At 42.7% G+C, this 18388-nt stretch overlaps 1 protein-coding gene across 4 annotated transcripts in view; it reads right to left on the bottom strand.

The window, feature by feature from the left end:
• Positions 1–10: 10 nt before the first annotated feature.
• The window catches only part of LOC124221718 (dopamine receptor 2), a 100588-nt gene continuing 82210 nt past the window's right edge, over positions 11–18388 (bottom strand). For 3 of the 4 annotated variants that reach the window (XM_046631967.2, XM_046631966.2, XM_069137064.1), the window contains 3 exons: positions 17994–18078; positions 1002–1438; positions 11–162 (listed from right to left, as the gene is read on the bottom strand). In XM_046631967.2, the coding sequence (XP_046487923.1) occupies positions 1334–1438; positions 17994–18078 (190 nt within the window). In that variant the 3' untranslated portion in view covers positions 11–162; positions 1002–1333. Of the gene's footprint in view, positions 163–1001; positions 1439–8852; positions 10084–17993; positions 18079–18388 lie in introns of those variants that run through there. The other variant, XM_046631968.2, reaches the window with a different exon arrangement.

Below are 18388 nucleotides of genomic sequence, written 5' to 3'. Positions count from 1 at the left end.
AACCAGCTTCTCTGCCCCGAGGAATTCCCCATTGGTATCCTGCAGGACCAATGGCTGAGACAGCCGTTCCTTCTTGAGGGATGATTCAGATTCCATCAAGTTACGCGCGGAGATATTTCGTGCGTAGAGAACGGAGAACGGACCCGGAACATCTGCAGGTACCTAACGGAATAGTTGCAAACTCTGCAGGATTACAACGGATGAACAATGCCGTGGATCTTAAACAAAATGCGAGCCCCATGCTCCCCTGGCTCGGGGGTGGGACTGATTTATAACTCCTCATAAACATCGCTCCAGAACTGAAGAAACGACTATACGCGGTAAGCGAGAGCAATTTCGCATAATATGTGTAAACGGAGTGTGAAGAATGCGGTTGATAAATTTTGCGAGAATTGTCGTCTTTAGTTCGTAAGAGTAATACGTGCTGTAACGGAGTTATTCATAAAGTAAAGGATGAATGAGGGTATAATTGTAAAATTGACTATTGACACGAACGTTCGATCGAGGGTGAGAAAAATTCGCGTAATTCTAGTGTCTGCGAATGAAATAAAACACCGCAATACGTTCCGGGAGACCATCAGGGGATCGTAAATCAAAAACATCGGATAAATCCGAGCGTATCTTTGAAGAAAATGGCTCGGCCAAAGGTGTATATAGGTATACGTGGTAAAACTTTTTGACAACGGAGTTTTATCACCATCTTACCGGTGTCGAAAAATCCTGAAACGCTTCTCGTCTCATATTCATCGACATTTAACGATCGGCGCGGTTACGGATGACGCAGCTGACAGATGCAGATCTTACGAGGACAGAACTAAATATTTTATATCCGCGTGGTATTTTACGAGCAATGAATCGAGGGACACACATACTTCTACGATCTTTGTTCAGTCGCGTAAGATCCTGATCGGTATCAGAGATCCGGAGTAAATCACACCCTCATTTTCCCCCGCGGCTAAGACCGAATAACTAGATCGTCCGTCTTTGAATGATATATTTACAAGATATCCAGCGGTTCGGACCGGGCTTTGGAGAGGGTGTCGCGTCAAGGAAGCGTCATGGTCCATTCGGCGCATCTGTGAACCTGTCCGAGGGACGATGATCTCCTTGAATATCGTCGTTCAAGGGCGCGGATGTCGATCATGATCTCTATCAGCATCGGCGAATGCCTCGAAAGCTGCTGACGACGCCGATGACGGGGGCTCATCGTCCTGCCCGAGTTAACCTTGGACATCGAGAACGTCGTCCGCGGTCCCGGGTCGGCCTACAATCACGTGTCCCGGAAGCGGATGGCCCGGTCGCGTCGCGGCCCTGATCGGGCCCCTGCGTGACGTCACATGCCCCCGACCGTCGTCGGCCCCGTTCCGTCGCTGCTTTGGCTCACGCTGCTGTAGCTCACGCTGCTCGCTGGTCCCCCGGTCCCCATTCCAGCGGTGTACTGTAACAGACAGTTTTGCAGTGGTCAAGAATCTAAATAGCGTATTTTCTTTACGGGGTCGGCACAGGTCGTGTATAGGATAAAGACATTGGGCAGAAATTGTCCTTTCTGAATATCAGGAATACCAGAATTGGGACTCACGCTGTGACTTTTGCGAATTTAGACTTTTACACAGATTCGATCGAGTTGCGTTAGGATTATGTTTACTGGAAAACAGTGAAATTGGCTTTTCTGCGTATGTCAACCTCGTGGTTTGAAAACTTTTCGTTAAATTTACGCGCGTTTCGTTGGATGGCTAGACTGGCTTCCAACGTGGAGCGATTGAAAGTCCAAAGTTAACCGCGGTTCGATTAAATTTGATTAAAATAGCTCGGTGCATTCCGGTGGGACGAGATGTGTCGAGGAGATTATTGCTGTCCGTTATGGTACGTGCACGTAACCGCAGGGCGCGTGTTTATCTGCACACCGTACCCTCGCAATGGGGTGGCAAAGTTAATAAACGCACGCGGCGGTCACGCCGGGACAACTTGTGCCAAATCCCGCTGCGTTCGCAGTACAGGATGTGAATAAGAGGGTTTGACGGTGAGTTACATCGTTGAGGTGCGTGATTGGTTTCCATTGACGAGCAAGCTGTGCGGTTCTGCTAGTTATTAAATTTACTATTGTTTTCCAAAGGGACGTTGTGTGCGTTAGTGTGACTGGTTCGTTGCGCTGAAGCTTTCGCGTCGCGCGGTCTCTGTGTATCGATGTTTCGAAGCCATGAGCCTATATTCGCCAGTTTTGCCGTTCAATAGATATTTTCTTCCGGATTCGTATGGTTATGACGATCTGGGTCCGCAGTAACGGTAACTAAGGCGAACTACTCAAAGCTTTTGCAGAAATTCGTACGTACGAAAGATCTGCGCGAGATGCTTGACTTTCGCGAAAAGTGTGTAAACGAAACAGGTCGCCACGTTGCACGCGTTATGGATCTGTTGTTTCTGCCGAAATTGATAATTCGACGTTTTCAAACTAGGACAATTGCAAGCAGAGAACAATCTCGGAAATACAGATACCAACAATTTTTGCAAACACGTAATACAATATTCATGGTTATAAATATATGAGAGAGAAGGAACATTGAAAAATTTTTATAGAACATGAATTGTAACTCGACACCTACTCGGGTATACGTGAAGATAAATATAGTTGAAGAGAAAGTAACACAGAATGCATAGAAAGAGAGATATTATAATAATCAGACGAATCGACATTAATTTGTAGAATCAACTACTAAAAACAGGCATGAATTTCTCTACCATAAGTAAGTACCTATATTATCTGCTCGATCGAGGACAACGTAGAAGATCGAGCAAGATCAATCAAATTTCGACGTGATTTTGCGAGAGGAATCGATTCCGAGCAGTCTCGAGTCGCTGCGAACAACGGATCAAAAAGTACAACCGAGAAATACGATATTCAGTCAATTAGTCACTACAACGACTTGTTTGAATCCATCCTGAGACGAACATTTTTTTGCTCCAAAAGTCGCTTAATACCTAAGTTTACTTTTTTTTCAAAACCAACGACCATTCATACTTGAGAAGGAAAGTCAACGTTCAATTAGCTTATTCCAAATCCACAAATAATAATTTTTAAACATCGTATTTATCTATCGATTCCCATATTTTCTATTCGTATGAACTAACTTTTCCCAAATGATGTCACATTAGTCGGTGGAAAGTTTTTCGGCATCGCCACATCGCAGTTTGATTTCCGTTAGACTTCGATCCAACAGCAATTTCATTCGTGTCCACACAAATGCTACTCGTATTCAATTCCAACGCGTGATACAAGTTCGCTTCTTCGCTTCTCATTGTTGCACGATTTGCTATACTTGTTATTACGTTGTATCATTTTGTCGTTTTCGAGTCAGAGACGGTACTAGGTATTATTAATGTCCTTTTGTTCCATCATTATTTACTACAAGGGTGGTATTCTCTCCATAGTTTGGAACCCGAATAATCCTAACACTCTATTCTGAAATGATACTGAAAAAAGCCACCAAATTTTCTTCCGTCTGATCGTTGCTCCGACTTTTCGACCCTTTCATCAGTATACTCACGCCCTTGAGTGTCATTCCGTCCCACACCCTGAGAGACGCGTTTTTCGTTTATGTATAGAATCTTGTTGCTTTGAAGCTTACAATTCAAAGGACCTTTTCTCGAACAATTCTTTAGCACTTTTCGCAGGGCTCGCAGCTCAAGGACCTCGAAATGGTGGCAGAGAATCCTTACCTTACAGATCTCTGATCTAGATCCACATTCTGCACGCGTGAAAAAATGTAACTGGCGTGAAAAAACGACGGATAATTCCACACTGAGAAAAATTTCATTTGTTACAGTAACTAGAGAAATTGAGTAAAACAGGTATCGTTAAAAAAAATTGTTTGAATATCGTTTGAATTACGAAAAACGAGGTACGCGTAATCATTTTGCGCTATTGTCGATCCTTTTTTTTTTATAATTGCAACGCAAAATCAGTTTATGAGGTTTACTCTACTTTTTTAGCTAAACGAGGCTTTAACGTCAATTTATTGTTGCACAAGCATTGAATTTTCGCAACAGTAGCAATACAATATAGTAACAGTGATCGTACTGAGAAAGAATAGTAACGGATACTAGACTTTCCGGTAACAGCTACAAAACCAATTTTCATTATGTACCTGGAACTATATTTTTCAATTGCGGTAGAAAATGAAAATAGTTAAGGACTGAGCGGTAACCGGAACTAAAAATTTCTCTCAGTGCAAGCCTGGCTGCGATGCTAAAGCCGCGGGATACCAACATCTTCACGTTAAGATGAGAATTCAACCATTCGCGCCTAGCACAATTATGTCACTTTCCACGAACAACTGGAAATCACAAGTAAACGAACGTCGCGTAAACATCACATGGTGAAATCATCGTTGATTCGGGGCTTCTATAAGGTTACCACGGCAGATAGCGGAGCATGGTGTATACCAGCCGATGGATGGGGTGCGTTGAATGTCCGCTATCTGCCTGTGACCAACGGACCCATTGTCACTTTTATTACTGTAGTAATAAGTCAGTGTCGTCCAGCCATAGTGGTGATAAAATCTTGAACCGCGTATTAACCCAGTCACAGGGTTTATTAAGAGCATAAAACGTGTAACTGCACGCGACGCGGACCGAAGACACTGAGCTGCAGCGTTGACTATGCACTGCAATATCCGTGATACGTCGCTAATCTTTCGTCGATCACTTCTAAGACGGCAATTAATGGAGAGAATAATACGAGCTCGGCGACCGGAGGCGGTCATAGCCAGAATCTCGTTCCTCTCTTATTCGTCTTCGTATCCTTGGGTCAGCAGTTCGAATCGCATCACCTCGCCATATACTAGAACAATGTTCATCTAGCTTGAGTTAGCACCGAAACGGATCAAGTTTCTAATCAGAACCTCATACATACAGCCTGGTTGAAGTGCTTCCGAACTAGTTGCAGGAACCAAGAGGCGAAAAAAATTAAAGGAAATCCCTTACAACGGTACGATATGAGTACGGATGATCGGCGGTACGATTGGCGGATGCAATCGCGTCCAGGAAATGGTCTCAAAGTTGTGTTTGCATCCGGCCGTGTCGGCAGTGCGGAATTCTGAGCAAGTTATCGTGAAAAAAATATCGGGGAGACAGCGGACGTTTTCTTGGCTGTAGGTGATCGATCGATTTACGGAAACGAGAAGGATTTCCCATCGTTTCTCGAGGTGCATATCGGCCGCTAACTTCGCACGTAACGGCGACAAAGCGTCCACCTTCGGTCGGGATGCGTTTTTTACGGTACGCATTACTTTTCCACGTGTATATCGCCTCATTTACGAGACGATAAAATATAAAAAGTTAACGCACGGTTCGCGATGAGAAACAACAAAGGAAGCGGTGAAATAAAAATGTACCTATATAACTGTAATTGCCGCGGAGAAACGTTTGCAGGAGTTTGCGGAACGGCATTCGTATGTATTTGTGCATGCGCGAGAAGTGTGACCCACGGCATCTCGCCCGGCCATTTCCGGTTGGCGTATACGTCTTCCGGTGGCAACCGCTCGTAACTCAACCCCGCGGACGCTCTTGTTTTTCGGACGGACTTCTGCACTGTCGAAATTCACACCGTGCCGGTTTCGTACTCGCGTTTCGAACCGTGTTCCGCACGGTATGCTACACGCGGTGCAGACGGCAAACTTTGCCCGCAAACGCAATAACGCGGGTCACGCGGTACGTTTCCGTGAATTATGCCCCCTGTAACCCTTTCGGATAACCCGGTGGAGAACCGAAACTCAGTTCAAGCCGCGATATCCTGCAATTTACCAAATCTTGTAGAGTCGACGTTAACGAGGACGGCCCGTCACGTTACTTACGCAACTCGAAACCCGGTCCCCGGGACTAGGGTGAACTTTTATTTACGCGCTCCGCGACATGTTCTCCGAAATAACGATCACCATTGTTCGCCGGAATAGTTATAATTATGCCGACTGGAAGGTGCAGAGGAAGCGTTATTTGCGACGGTCAAAGTACACCTTTGTTCGCGATACACGAATTTCAATTGGTTTTCATTATTCCGGTTAGCCTTTAATTTTCCTTATCCGTGTGTCATTCGAATAAAATAAAATAATTATGTTCAGTTGCTCGATTCGTTTGAATAGAGACCGTTACCCGCCAGAGTAAGACGAATGATCGGTATGTAGTAGAAAAAAGGGGTGAGAACCGGGTAGGTAAGTGTAAACACGGCATGACCTATGTACTCAGCGCCACGTTCGGCTAGCCGGATGAGCCGACAATATCTTCTCAGTATTTCTCCGAACGGCGCGCTAGCAAGTACTAAGTTCTATAGGAAAGTGTATCTAGGCATAAATACGTGGACAGTGCGACGTTGCGAGAATCAACGGCTATCAGCGTGTCGATTGGGATGACTTGCACGGTGAAATCAATTTGCTGTTAACCACGAAACGAGGGTAAGTCTATACGGAGCACGGGATTCGCGGGCTGGCCTCCTGGGGACCTGATACCAGAACTTACGCCATCAGGGTAACCAGGGTGGTAGATACATTTGGAAAAAGTAATCGTAGCGACCGGTTATGTGCCGGAGAAACTATACCAACATCATTTACCCACACGCGGCATAGACGTCGCCGGTTAGATTTCAGGAAAGTTAACGAAAGGAAAACGTGTGAGATTACCGAGTGATGTTGTCGTCATTGGAATAAACATGCTACTCTGAGTATTCGAATGCGCAATAGACGCGGATAGATTGACTTCGCCCCCAATTGAATACTTGAAGTTTTCAAGTTATTAGCGAGGCCTATTATCCACATTGTTGTTGCGAGTCTATTGGTAGGCCGTTAACAACCTTATTTTCCAATCGATATGTTATATCGATTCTTTGCTAATAGATCGCTTCCTCAGCGGTTCGCGATTACATGAATCGGTTTTCTAGGTCAGGTCACGCGAGCCATCCACCACCTCGACTCGCTTTAAAGGATATTTTCTGTTATCTTCCAACGTGGTCTGACGGCTGACAACCCGAACAATAAACTGCGACAACCCAACGCGAGGTGATTTATTGTTTACCGTCGAGACCACCTGTGTGACAGACCAGAGTTTTCAAGAAAAATTCATAAAAGAGATCCGGCTAGTCTGGGAATGACGCAGCGAAAGAGCAATTTTCCCGTTTTCTTTTTTTCTAACGTTTTCTCCTTCCGTTTGTTTTTGCTGGATGCGAAAGCGGAAAGTGGTTGCGTACATTTTCGCTCGGTTTAGTATTCTCCAAGTGGCGTCGGTCGGCTACATTCACGCATACGATGTACCTTAACACGATATGATAGCTGCCTCGGATTTTCTTGGGAGTTCCTAGAATTGGAAAAAGCTCAACTCTACCAGGAAAATAGAGTTTCATGTGTTTGAAATTGGCGATGGCGCCTCGTATTCCCCCGGTTCCACTTTAGCGTCTCATGGCACTCTAGCTGCTAGTCCCAGCCTCCCGAGCTCTTGAAACTCCTTGAATCTGCAGCACGTCAACACCCGAGACTTCGAATTTGTTCGGAAATTTTTCACGGAAACTTAGTACCGAATAAAATCATGTAAAAAGTATTACCACACACACACACACACACGCACACCCATATTCAGACGTTTTTCTGAAAGTGGTCGAAAGTGATTCTTGATCTACACCTGTAAACGTCAGGTGCAAGCGTAACCTCGACTATTTACTTCCGGGGTAATTATTTAAACTTCTTTTTCCTTCTGGATACGGAGAAGTTTGAAGTTAAAAAAATGGAAACAAAGGATTTGCCCTGTTTCCGTACAGAATATTATACGTATTGATTTACCGCGGATAAGGAGATGGAACGTTTTTATGAAAAGAGGCTGCCGATGAAAAAACGAAAGCTCTGTAGGGCTGAAAGTTTTCTGAGATATACGAATATTTCTTTTCATCAGGCGATACCGCGTCCGCGTTTTTCCATTCGAGGAAGTTTCGAAAGCCCCATGATTTACAAAAAATAGGTAGGCAGGACCGGGAGAAACGATAAATTAAATTTTCTTTTTTTCATGAGGTGAAATGAATTTTCCTGCAGTGGTTAAATTTTCATTTCGCTTTTATTTTATCCGTTCTGAGTCACATTCTCGACGATAACACACGTCTTTACTCTCATTCACTCTCAGACGTTTCTCGGGTGTGAAACACTTTTAAAATCGGCATATCAACAAAAAATTGTGCAACTAACGAACCAAGAAGTACAACGATCGGACATTTCCGTCACGAAAGTTCTCACTACGTCTCAACACATATACAAATAACAATGTTCTACGATGCTCTACATTCTACTTCGTTGCATGATGTGCAGTTACTGTAGTACGAGCACTCAGCTACTCTCATACGGACAAACAGTGGTGGACATTGTTTCGGTATCGAGTGTGTTTACTGAGGCGAGTAGCGGTGTAGGTGATGTGACTTGAGACTATTGACTTGCATGCGTTCGATCAATTTCGATTTGTCGTTGATGGTATTGGCGGTTCTGTGTTGGTGCATCGTATCAAGTCTGGATCAGTGCATGGCTTGGATAAAGAAGAGAGTGGGACAGCAAACTCTGAACAGACTAGCGAATAGGGAACAGTGACGTACCTTAATGTTGGTTTCTCGTTTATATTGGATACGGACTTTCGTAGGTCGTTTAACATAGTCAAGTAATATTACAGGGGATTTACGAATCATTGGTTTCTAACGTAAATCATAACGATATGCAGTCTCGTCTGTATACACGAATTATTTTTATCTATTTTTCGACGGTTATAATTATGTATATAATATAGTATGTATATATCGTGTATATATATATATATGTATGTATGTTCACGATAGAAACGTGGAAAAATTTTCAGTGTGTAAAAAAATTCATTTAGCTTTATAGTATAACTGAGTTATATACGGTTGATAAAATATCGACAGAATTTACGTTACATATTACTGTCTAGAAGAAGTATGTACGTATATAAGTATGTGACGACACGGGTTATACAATATTACGTGTGACAGTTATCATTTTTATTTTTGTCTGAATATTACAACTATAGATGCGTGCATGTTATTCCTTTCAAACACTGCCGATTATTGAGATCAATTCTAGATCACTCGACAATATATTGATTTAAGACGATAAACGCGTGAAAAACTTGGGCGCGTGGCTTTGGAGCTCGATATTCCTGCTGAAAGAAAAGTAGCGCAAGATTTGAAAGAAAGAAAAAAACATTCAACGAGAAAAAGTCTGAGCTTTTGAAAAAGTTTTCAAATTTTGGCCTACCCTTTTGTTCAACAGAGATATCGAGCTTCAAAGCTACAAACCCCTGAGATATCCGCGCCGAGAGTAGATCAATACGAGACCCGAATTCATGATTCTAACTTGACTTCCTTGTCTGTGTTTCTTCCTCTTCTTCTTACCGTTCTTACTTCCTATAAACAAGCGGCTAAATTTGAGGATTACATCAATCAGTGGCAGGGTGTATGTTATAATACTGTTGCAATGACACGTCGATGCTCTAAATACTTGTGGCTTCGGGTCAAGCAGGGACTCACGGGTCGATACTACGTACAGAGGATCTCTAATTGCAAGGCGGTCAATTAATCTCGTATGCATAAGCATTGTCAATTTGCGACAAATAGGGTTGCACACAATCTCTCTCCGCTTAGCTAACAATAAGTTTGAACTCTTTGGTTACACGGAAAAGCTAGCGAAGATTGACGTCTCTGCAAAATCTCTTCGCCGCGTCTTTGCTTCGATCGATTGATCTCTGTTAATCCTTTTCGCGATCAATGCCGCCTCGTATTGTTCTACACCCTGCCACCCCGAGTCCTCGGGTGATCTCGTAACAGGGTTGGGAAAAAGAAGAAAAAAAGAACCTCCGCCAGACTCAACCTCCACTTGAGGTATGGATAGGGGCGAGAAGGGAATCGAGGAACGAACGGACGCAGATATGACGGCGCGATGAGTAACTCGTAGAACACGCCGTCTAAATGTAGGTCTGTTCGCAAGAGTTCTCTCGGCTGCTGCGGACCTGGTGGAGCGAATACGTCGAGCAGTATTTCCTCGAGGAGAATTTCTGGAAAAGCAATTTACTGGGTAGTAAACAGGCGTCCGTCTCAATGCTGGATAATTGCAGAGAAACAGAACGAGCCAAAGGATATAAAGTATCGTTATTCGATTAGAACTGCAGTTATGCGACATGGGATGATTGTTGACTGTTGTCGGAACTGGGTGAACGAACGAACGAATGAATGAACGAACGAACGAATGACTTGCACGGTACATATGATCCGCCGATATCATCCTCGTCATCGTCGGTATTACTTGAAATTTTGCACCGTAACTGTCGCGTTACGTGATCTTCATGCTAGTGGCAATGTTTTCCTGAAATTTGACCATCGACAGGATCCGGATCACGGAATACAGGGGTTGGGTGATTGATGCAGTGATTAGTGGGTTCGTGTTGTTCCTTAGGGGCCGGAAGTCACGTGGTTAGCAACAAGGGCGGGATTGAAATTCAATGACAATACGTAAGATCGTTGCGGGCAGATTATTCCAAGACTTGTCCTGCAGCCGATGTTCGACGCAATTAATCAAAGAAACGTCGGAGAAGCTGCATACTCGTAAATCACGAGTCCCGGATAAATAACGGGACGTTACGACGCGTGTATTAACATTTACCGTCGACCGTGGCAAGACGGCATTTCGTCTCGACCGGAATTTCAATCGTTTATTACCCCCCGAGTTTAGTACCGTTCCCAAAAATATCCTACTGCAGGCTCTCTCATCTGTACCCGTTAAATAACCGTTGAACCGAAAGAGTGGCAATTTCCGGTCCCGCGACAACGTCGACAATGCGCCGTCGACGAACGACCGCCGGAATTCATCCGCCTCATTCCCGCAAACTTCGCTCACTCGGCTACGATTCCAAGGCAAATGCTGCGGCGAAAATGTTAATTATCTTCCAACCTGACCCGACCGTCACCCCGACGATCTCTCCTTACTTTTGCTGCTGGGCTCGTCTCTCTTTTTCATGTTGCCTGTGCTTTATATTTGTGAAATTATCGTGGGATCAAGGTGTTTCCGATTTAATTGAAAAGGCTCAAGTGGGATTAAAGGAAGAAATTAATCACACGTAAAAAAATTATTTCAGACAGCTTCGCTCCCACTGTGATTTACACCGTCTTGAAATTGGCCATGCGGCTATTTGGCTTGGTAAAACGCCAACTAACGAGATATTGACGAGCGATGTCTCCTGCAGATGACGCGAGTCATGTAAGGTACCAGACGAGATAACTCGTGCACGTCGTGCTTATCTCGCGTTCTATTCTTCAATCGCCACGATCCAGACGCCAATAATTTTTTCCAATCAAGTTTCTCGCGTCGTTTGCACGAGGTCCTCGTTACATGGGGGAAAAATTTTTCAAATCCATTTACGGACTTTTCCGGCGAGTTTTCGCAAAACTCTGCTTGGCTTAATTTACATTTTTATCAGATCAAGCGGTGTGTAATATGTGAAAAAAGATTGATAGAATCGATTTTGAGGGTGAAATTGTGGTAGAACATCGATTCCATGTAGTGAGAAGAATTTATATTATTATTATGTAGGATATTAAAAATAAGGACGTAGGTATACGTACGAGCTTGCAGTCGCGTGACCTAGACGTACGAGTATGTAAAATAAGGCAAGCCGATGAAAGAATTCACCGAAGAGATGTAAAAACTAGCGGAAAGGTTAAACTCGGAGTAGCGGCTGTGCGACCAGACGAAACGACGGACCGTCGAAGCATTAGTCATCCTGCGGGATCGTTCTCGGGAATATGGACAAAAATAAATCATACAGAAAGAAGAGAATTGGAGGCCGGCTTCGTCATCGTTCGTATAATCTATACCTATAGCCTGATATGAAATCGGGGAAAAAATGAGGAAAAAAATATCCGCCGAAAGGGAGAACTCGAGAACGCACGAACACAGAGGATTACACCGCGTGTATTCGCCACCCTTTTTGGCGCGGTATATTTGTTCCCCTTTATATGGGTGTAGGCATGTATTACCTTTTTTATCCCCTTGATGACATTTTTTAACACGGACGGTTTTAATAAAAAGATTCATTTGGGTCAAATATTCAGATTTTAGACTTAGAAAACTATCCCGTGATATTATCGATGCCGCATCGACACTCTGAAATGAACACTTTGCTTCATTGATGATCCGACGAAATTTCGTTAAGTAAAGAATTAGGTAGCACTTGTCAGGGGCTTGTTGAAGATTGTTCTAAGTACTCGCGAAGGACGTGAATAACCATAACCAAAAGATTTCGTCGTTTTGCGCGGACCGCTTGACGTTTGAAAAAAATATTCCGTTTTTACATGGCTTTCGCAGCCGGTTCGTGAGAGGAATTTGATTTGCTTTCAATGCGAGATCTCGTCTCTTGAGACAGGTTGGCTGGACCGTCACGACCTTCCTTCCATGGTGGATTATGCCACCCTGTCCCTTCGAAACCACGCGAGAAGAGAGTAGATTTAACGTGCAGCCCCGTGAGAGCGCAAAGAATTGGCATGGGAAGATAATTCGCACCTTTGAACAATGAAATTATGAAGCATGATGACGTCAAAACGGGACAGCCATCGTTAGACAGTAATTATCCCTGAACTTCGAAACTTCGGGACAAATATCGACGCGGCAAATGTCGAGGCCTTATTCGGGGCACCCCATAAATCCCGGGTTAATCCCGTACTCGTTCCCGCTTTACGTCCCCCATAGAAAACTAGTGGTCAGCCTCTTCACCGCCTCTCGAACCACGAGGCGTAGTATATATCACCTTATACATCGTAATGACGATTTGTGGTTTGCTGTTTTTCACCTTGTTTTACGCAGCCGTGCGTGCTCAGCGTCGTTAACGACGACGCTTTGGTTGGAGGCGATTTTTACAAATTTTGTGTTACGTTGGATCCCATGGAAATTTGTCGTCAAGTTGCACAAGTCAAGAAAAAAAAATTTCCCCAAAACCTTTATTTATTACTTATAAAGTTTGTTTTCGGGAGATTACGTTTGGGGTTTGATACGAGAAAGTCCGTACGAAAATATTCCTTGTTGAACTTTAATTGTTTATTAATTCTTTTACATTTGCAGTTTGTTGTTCGTTAATATTTTTCAATAAAAGTGATCTGAATGCGAGACTGAAGTTTGTTTAATTGTGAATTACAATAAATGTTTGAAAAAATGGGTGATCTTTCTTAAAATCTGAAATGTCGTTCTCGTTTTTACAAATACAAACTTTATCTAAAAAAAACTATTTTTTCATTTATTAGTTACGTAGAAAAAATCAAAATTTGACATCTAGAACCCAGACGACGTATTTGCAATCGGGTCATGTGATTTTATCTAAAAGAAGAACAGCTGGAACTTGACCACGAGTCTGACTAGCGTTCGCTGATGCAGCAACGAACTCGGAAGAATCACACATGTGGGGGGTGGTAACTCGAGAGAATTATTACCGTTTGCTTGCGTATCACCAAATCTCCCGCTATTCAGACCGCGTCGAGTCGTTAATTTCTGGCAATTAGCTTTTTACCGGATTCCATGCTGAAATTCCGATGTTCGGAAGCCGAAATTTACCGTCGTTGATATTAAAATTTCGTAACAATCGTATTTTATATCAAAATAAATTTCAACCAGAGAATTTTCAGACTTATCCTCTAATGTTTCCTTACATTTTTACTTGGAATTCTGTGATTAAACCGGCTAATTCGTACTACTTTGGACTGTCTGATTTTTTAAATTTCATCCGTCATTCGAATGATATGAAACAATTTTTCATGTATTGTACATTCATTTACGAATCGCCAAAAAATTTAACAGTTTCGATTTGACGATAAAGGAGGAAAATCATTTTTTTTTTTACACGTTTCCTAAAAACGAGACAATATAGTCGACTAGCAGTAGGGTATGAATCGCACCACCTTAAAAGTTGACAATAACGGATAATAATCCATATTCATAATACATTTGTTTTTAAGACGACACTGAAAAGCTTTCACATATTAACTCTTGTTTAAATTATAATACCATAAATCATAGTATTCAACGATAAAGCCAATATTTGCTTCAGTATATCGAAACATTAATGCTTGAAGCGTTGACGTATTTTCAGACTAATTTGAGCTTGAATTCAAATGTCGAAGCATAAATTTACAATAGCAGTCATTTCCACCATGTAGAATGCCATTGTGATTAGCGGTCTCGAATACCGATTTTCGTGCATTTCGTGCAAGCGTTTGTTCGTGCATTTGTAAAAAGTACTCTGTTCATTCCCGATATCATACCATCAGAGATAATATGTGGTCGATCAGCAAGCTTGGAGTTGTCTTTCGTACATGCGTTATATGTATATATTTTATCGTCGAGATGACGCTTCAACGTTAAGTTCGGAATGTTGTTCGTTTCACGAGCCTCATTTAACCTGTGTATTTTCGTATACTCACGGCGTCCGCGAAGTGTTATATTATTTTCGTACCACGATCGATTTTTGGCTTTTCTCTAACATTTCGAAAATCTTATCACATAAAAAAAAAAATAACAAAACCGTTTTATGGTAAACCACTAATGTCGGATTGGTTCGTGATAGTGATACGAAATACCCACCTGTGTGCTGTTTGTTTGAAAAATTTCTTACTTTACACCTAGGGACGCTAATCTAAATGCCAGAACTTCACAATAAATACAACGGATTACACTTTCGTACCATTAATAGTACAACGTATTATCTGGTTTTCACGTAATTGTACGTACCTTCGTACGAAATTGTTTTATGAGAATCTAATTTTTTGCAGGCATTTAGCGGTAGCCACATTTTGAGCCTTGGTCACGCGATGATAATTGTCCGTAAAGATAACGAAGATGATGTCATCGCGATCAATCGAAAGTGTTCACGAGAATCGGTATAACTTTGTTTTCTAAGTCTAAATCGATTTAGAATATTTCGTTAAATGATAATTTTATTTTCAGAAAATACGCTCTGTTCAGCTAAGGCTGCATAAATGTCGCATAGATATTTCATCTATCTATTTTTCTGCGAGGTATATTCAGAGGTTGTATAGACCAGAGCATATTTCACAACATCGGAACGATCGTATCACAACAAATTTCGAGCGAAACCAAAGTTTTACAGAAAAATGAAATAGATGATCGTGTATATTCGAAAATAAGCTACGTGACCCCGTGCTCAAAAATCTTAAGGTGGTACGATTAACCCATAGATACAAATTAGCTTACTGTTCCCACAAAAACATTTGATCAAAATCTGCAGAAGCAGAAGCTTGCAGGGGAAGCAAATATTCATTACTTTTTGCCAAACTTTCTGCTTTTCACCAAAGTGCTCGACCGACTGAAGTCATTCGATTTTGAGGAAACGTTGTCATATTTTCAAACGAATTCATAACACCGCTGACACATTCTTATATAAGGAAATCCGTCACTCTCTCGAGTTTGACGTCGAACAACGAACGGAGAAGATACCGGAATAAATGGCAATACCTGAAATTCTTCTTCGTCATCGGCACGCTCACAGCTTTGCAGCCTTCGTGGAAAAGTTGTTCTCGTTTAGAGCGAAGTTACACGTGGCACGGACGTGCAAAACTACGCGAAGAATTTGAGGTCTCGCAATATTACACTCGATCTTTACCGGTTATTTTCACTGCTCAAGTTTCACGAGTTCTTGAACTTGAGAGGCAGTCGCAGGCTATGGTTTTCTGTTTCCGCGATCAGTTCAAGTCGTCGTCACAGATTTTCCGCCGCACGAATTCAGGTCCTTTGATCTTGATGCAGTAGAACGGAATGAAACGGGGCCAAAGAAATTCCACACGAATGTCTCTCGCATTTCCCATAAGGTCTGCCTTCTTCTCTCTTTGAGGAAATAATTGAGTAATTCTTTGAGAAAGAATTTGGCTGTTTTCATACTAATTGTTATTATTAATTATTTTTACAAACCCAATTATCTTTTTTGAAGGCTTTTCTTAATTACCTTCGTTTTTGTCACCGGTTCTTTGTATTGTTTGTTAATCAACTTTCTTTTCCATACTTTGAGCGTGTGTTTTGCCTTCTCGCTGTTTTATTTTTCCGAATTTCTTTTTACCGAGCAAAGAGTCAAAGTTTGTCGAACGCGTTTTTCGTCCATTTTTAATATCAAACTCACGTTCCAACAAAGCCAGGGTGGTGCCAACGAGAGTGATTCGCTTGTAGTAGTTTAATTAAGCAACTTTGAGTTTCGAAAGTGAAAATTAAAGGTTCGTTAACGCTGTTCCAACCCCTGACTATTTGTCAGAGAGAGTAGGAACGAGTTTGCACAACCCGCAGCCGGTAAAATGTTTATGACACACTTCTGAATCGTGCAAGGGAATTTCGTTATCCGGGGGTGAAATTACTGCACCGCAGTATAAGAGAAGGATTGGCCAATTTGGTCGGACGGCGAAACGCGGAATAACAACGCCCACTAAATCTTTATCTCGTTTCTCTCGCTCTGTTATCTTTTCTTCGCAAAAAGGAAAATACGAGCACCTACAACCACAGGGACAGTCCCCTCGTTTCAAACAGACTCGTGAAAATCGCATTTGATGCTCTTCCTCCAGGGCGTTCTCTTTATTGAGGCGAGACTCTGCACTCGGGACGACGTCGCGTGATATAACTCTGCAAGCTCCGCGAGGAAGGTCTCTCGATGATTCCCGGAAACGTTATCGGTAACGCTTCCACGATGTTTCTACTTTTACCGATATCAAAATAATACCCAAATAAAGAAGTAGAAAAAACGAAAGAGCGCACAAAAAATAGAAAAACGACGCCATTTCACTGTTGGGGCGGTAATGGACGATGACGATTTCCGGCGGTAGGGAAGAAAAAGATTGTCAGAGATTGCGGCCAGATAAATGTGTCGGAAATGCAATTTTACCTGGTATACTAGACCGATAAGAAACCCTCGTAAACCTCATTGACCTCGGCTTGAGATAGGCTGGTGTTTCACCGTAACATAAATATCGGCGATGGTGTGGCGAGGGGATTGTTCTTTTCTTTAGCTTCAATTTCTGGTTACCCAGCTTCCATCGGCGGGAAGTGAAGCGTTTGAGGAACTTCGAGTAACTTCGCGTTGTGTTTGCAGTAAAAATATAACACTTGTTCAACTCTAGGGCAGAGAATAGAACCCCGTGCAGAAGCTGGTGTTTTTGTTTCTTAAAAACCCGGTCTCGTGACTTTGTTAATAAAACAACGAGCTACGCACGAAGAATAGAGGAAAAAGGGTCGGTGAATTATTCCGCGACTTGGGGAGCAGACACAAGCACAAAAACGTTGTACATTAAAAATTCGTCATGTTCAGAATCGGGACAAACAACCTATACAAATACTTTTATCGGTATTCTCCGAGAGGGTCGCACGTATACTCGAGATCGCGGGTGGAATTTTGATGCTGCATTTTGTTAGAATCGTCTTTCCCCTGTTGCTCGGGCACTCTGCTCCACTCTGCGAGGGGTAAATCGCTAGCGGGTAACTGACTGATCGTTTTCTGATAAGTTCTTCTTCATAGAGTCGCTCCCTTCCACCTTCCGAATCAGTTTGCGATTGAGGTACAAGAGCACTGCTATTTTTCTGACCAGTGGGAGCGTGAACTTTGAAAATAACGGCCTTTGAAAAAAAGGCGAGATCGCCGTAGTCGCCCAATTAGTTGTACGCTTTTTGGCATTTCTGCGGACTAACTTGACTTCCGACCACGAGGAATGGCGTGTAGAGTTGGTTGATTTTCGCAAATGAATTCGTTTCACTCAAGCGTTCGTCTCGAGATAGCGATAGAAGTATAGTGTGTACTGCGTTTTTCGCGAAATTCGTGAGATATTTTGTGTGACGATGAGGTATAGTAAAAGCCGTTCGTAAAGTATACTCGTGGCCTTCGATGCAGCGACATGGATTTTGGCATGCTGTGTTGATGTAACTTCGACTCACCTGGCTCGGCTTGCACCTGAAAGCAGGCTGGTAACGACGCCTCATTCTTCGAGGGCAGCATACGCAGAGGATCCTTACGAAAGCTCTGAAACAGTAAAGATCACCGAGTTACAAGCACGGAATTGAAATTAGTTCCACGACTTGCTTTTAACTTTCATAACCGAATTCCGTACGACATTCGTCGTAATAACCTTGACGACAGGTAATTTGTTGAGCTGGGGGATTTTAGCTCGAAGATATATGCGCATTTCACGGTCGACAGACGGTTTCAGATCCATCGATATGAAAAAACATCGTGCGTGTTCATTGCTCGGCGAAAATACTCTGTAACTAAACGACGAACACTGTCCGATAAGGTTGAGTGAATAAAGAGACTCGATTACACCGGCCGATAG

This window comes from Neodiprion pinetum, chromosome 6 (assembly GCF_021155775.2).
Source record: "Neodiprion pinetum isolate iyNeoPine1 chromosome 6, iyNeoPine1.2, whole genome shotgun sequence".
In the NCBI taxonomy this organism is placed as follows: Eukaryota; Metazoa; Arthropoda; class Insecta; order Hymenoptera; family Diprionidae; genus Neodiprion; species Neodiprion pinetum.
The sequence above is the reverse complement of the archived record's forward strand: the minus strand, read 5'-3'. Positions and strand labels throughout refer to the sequence as shown.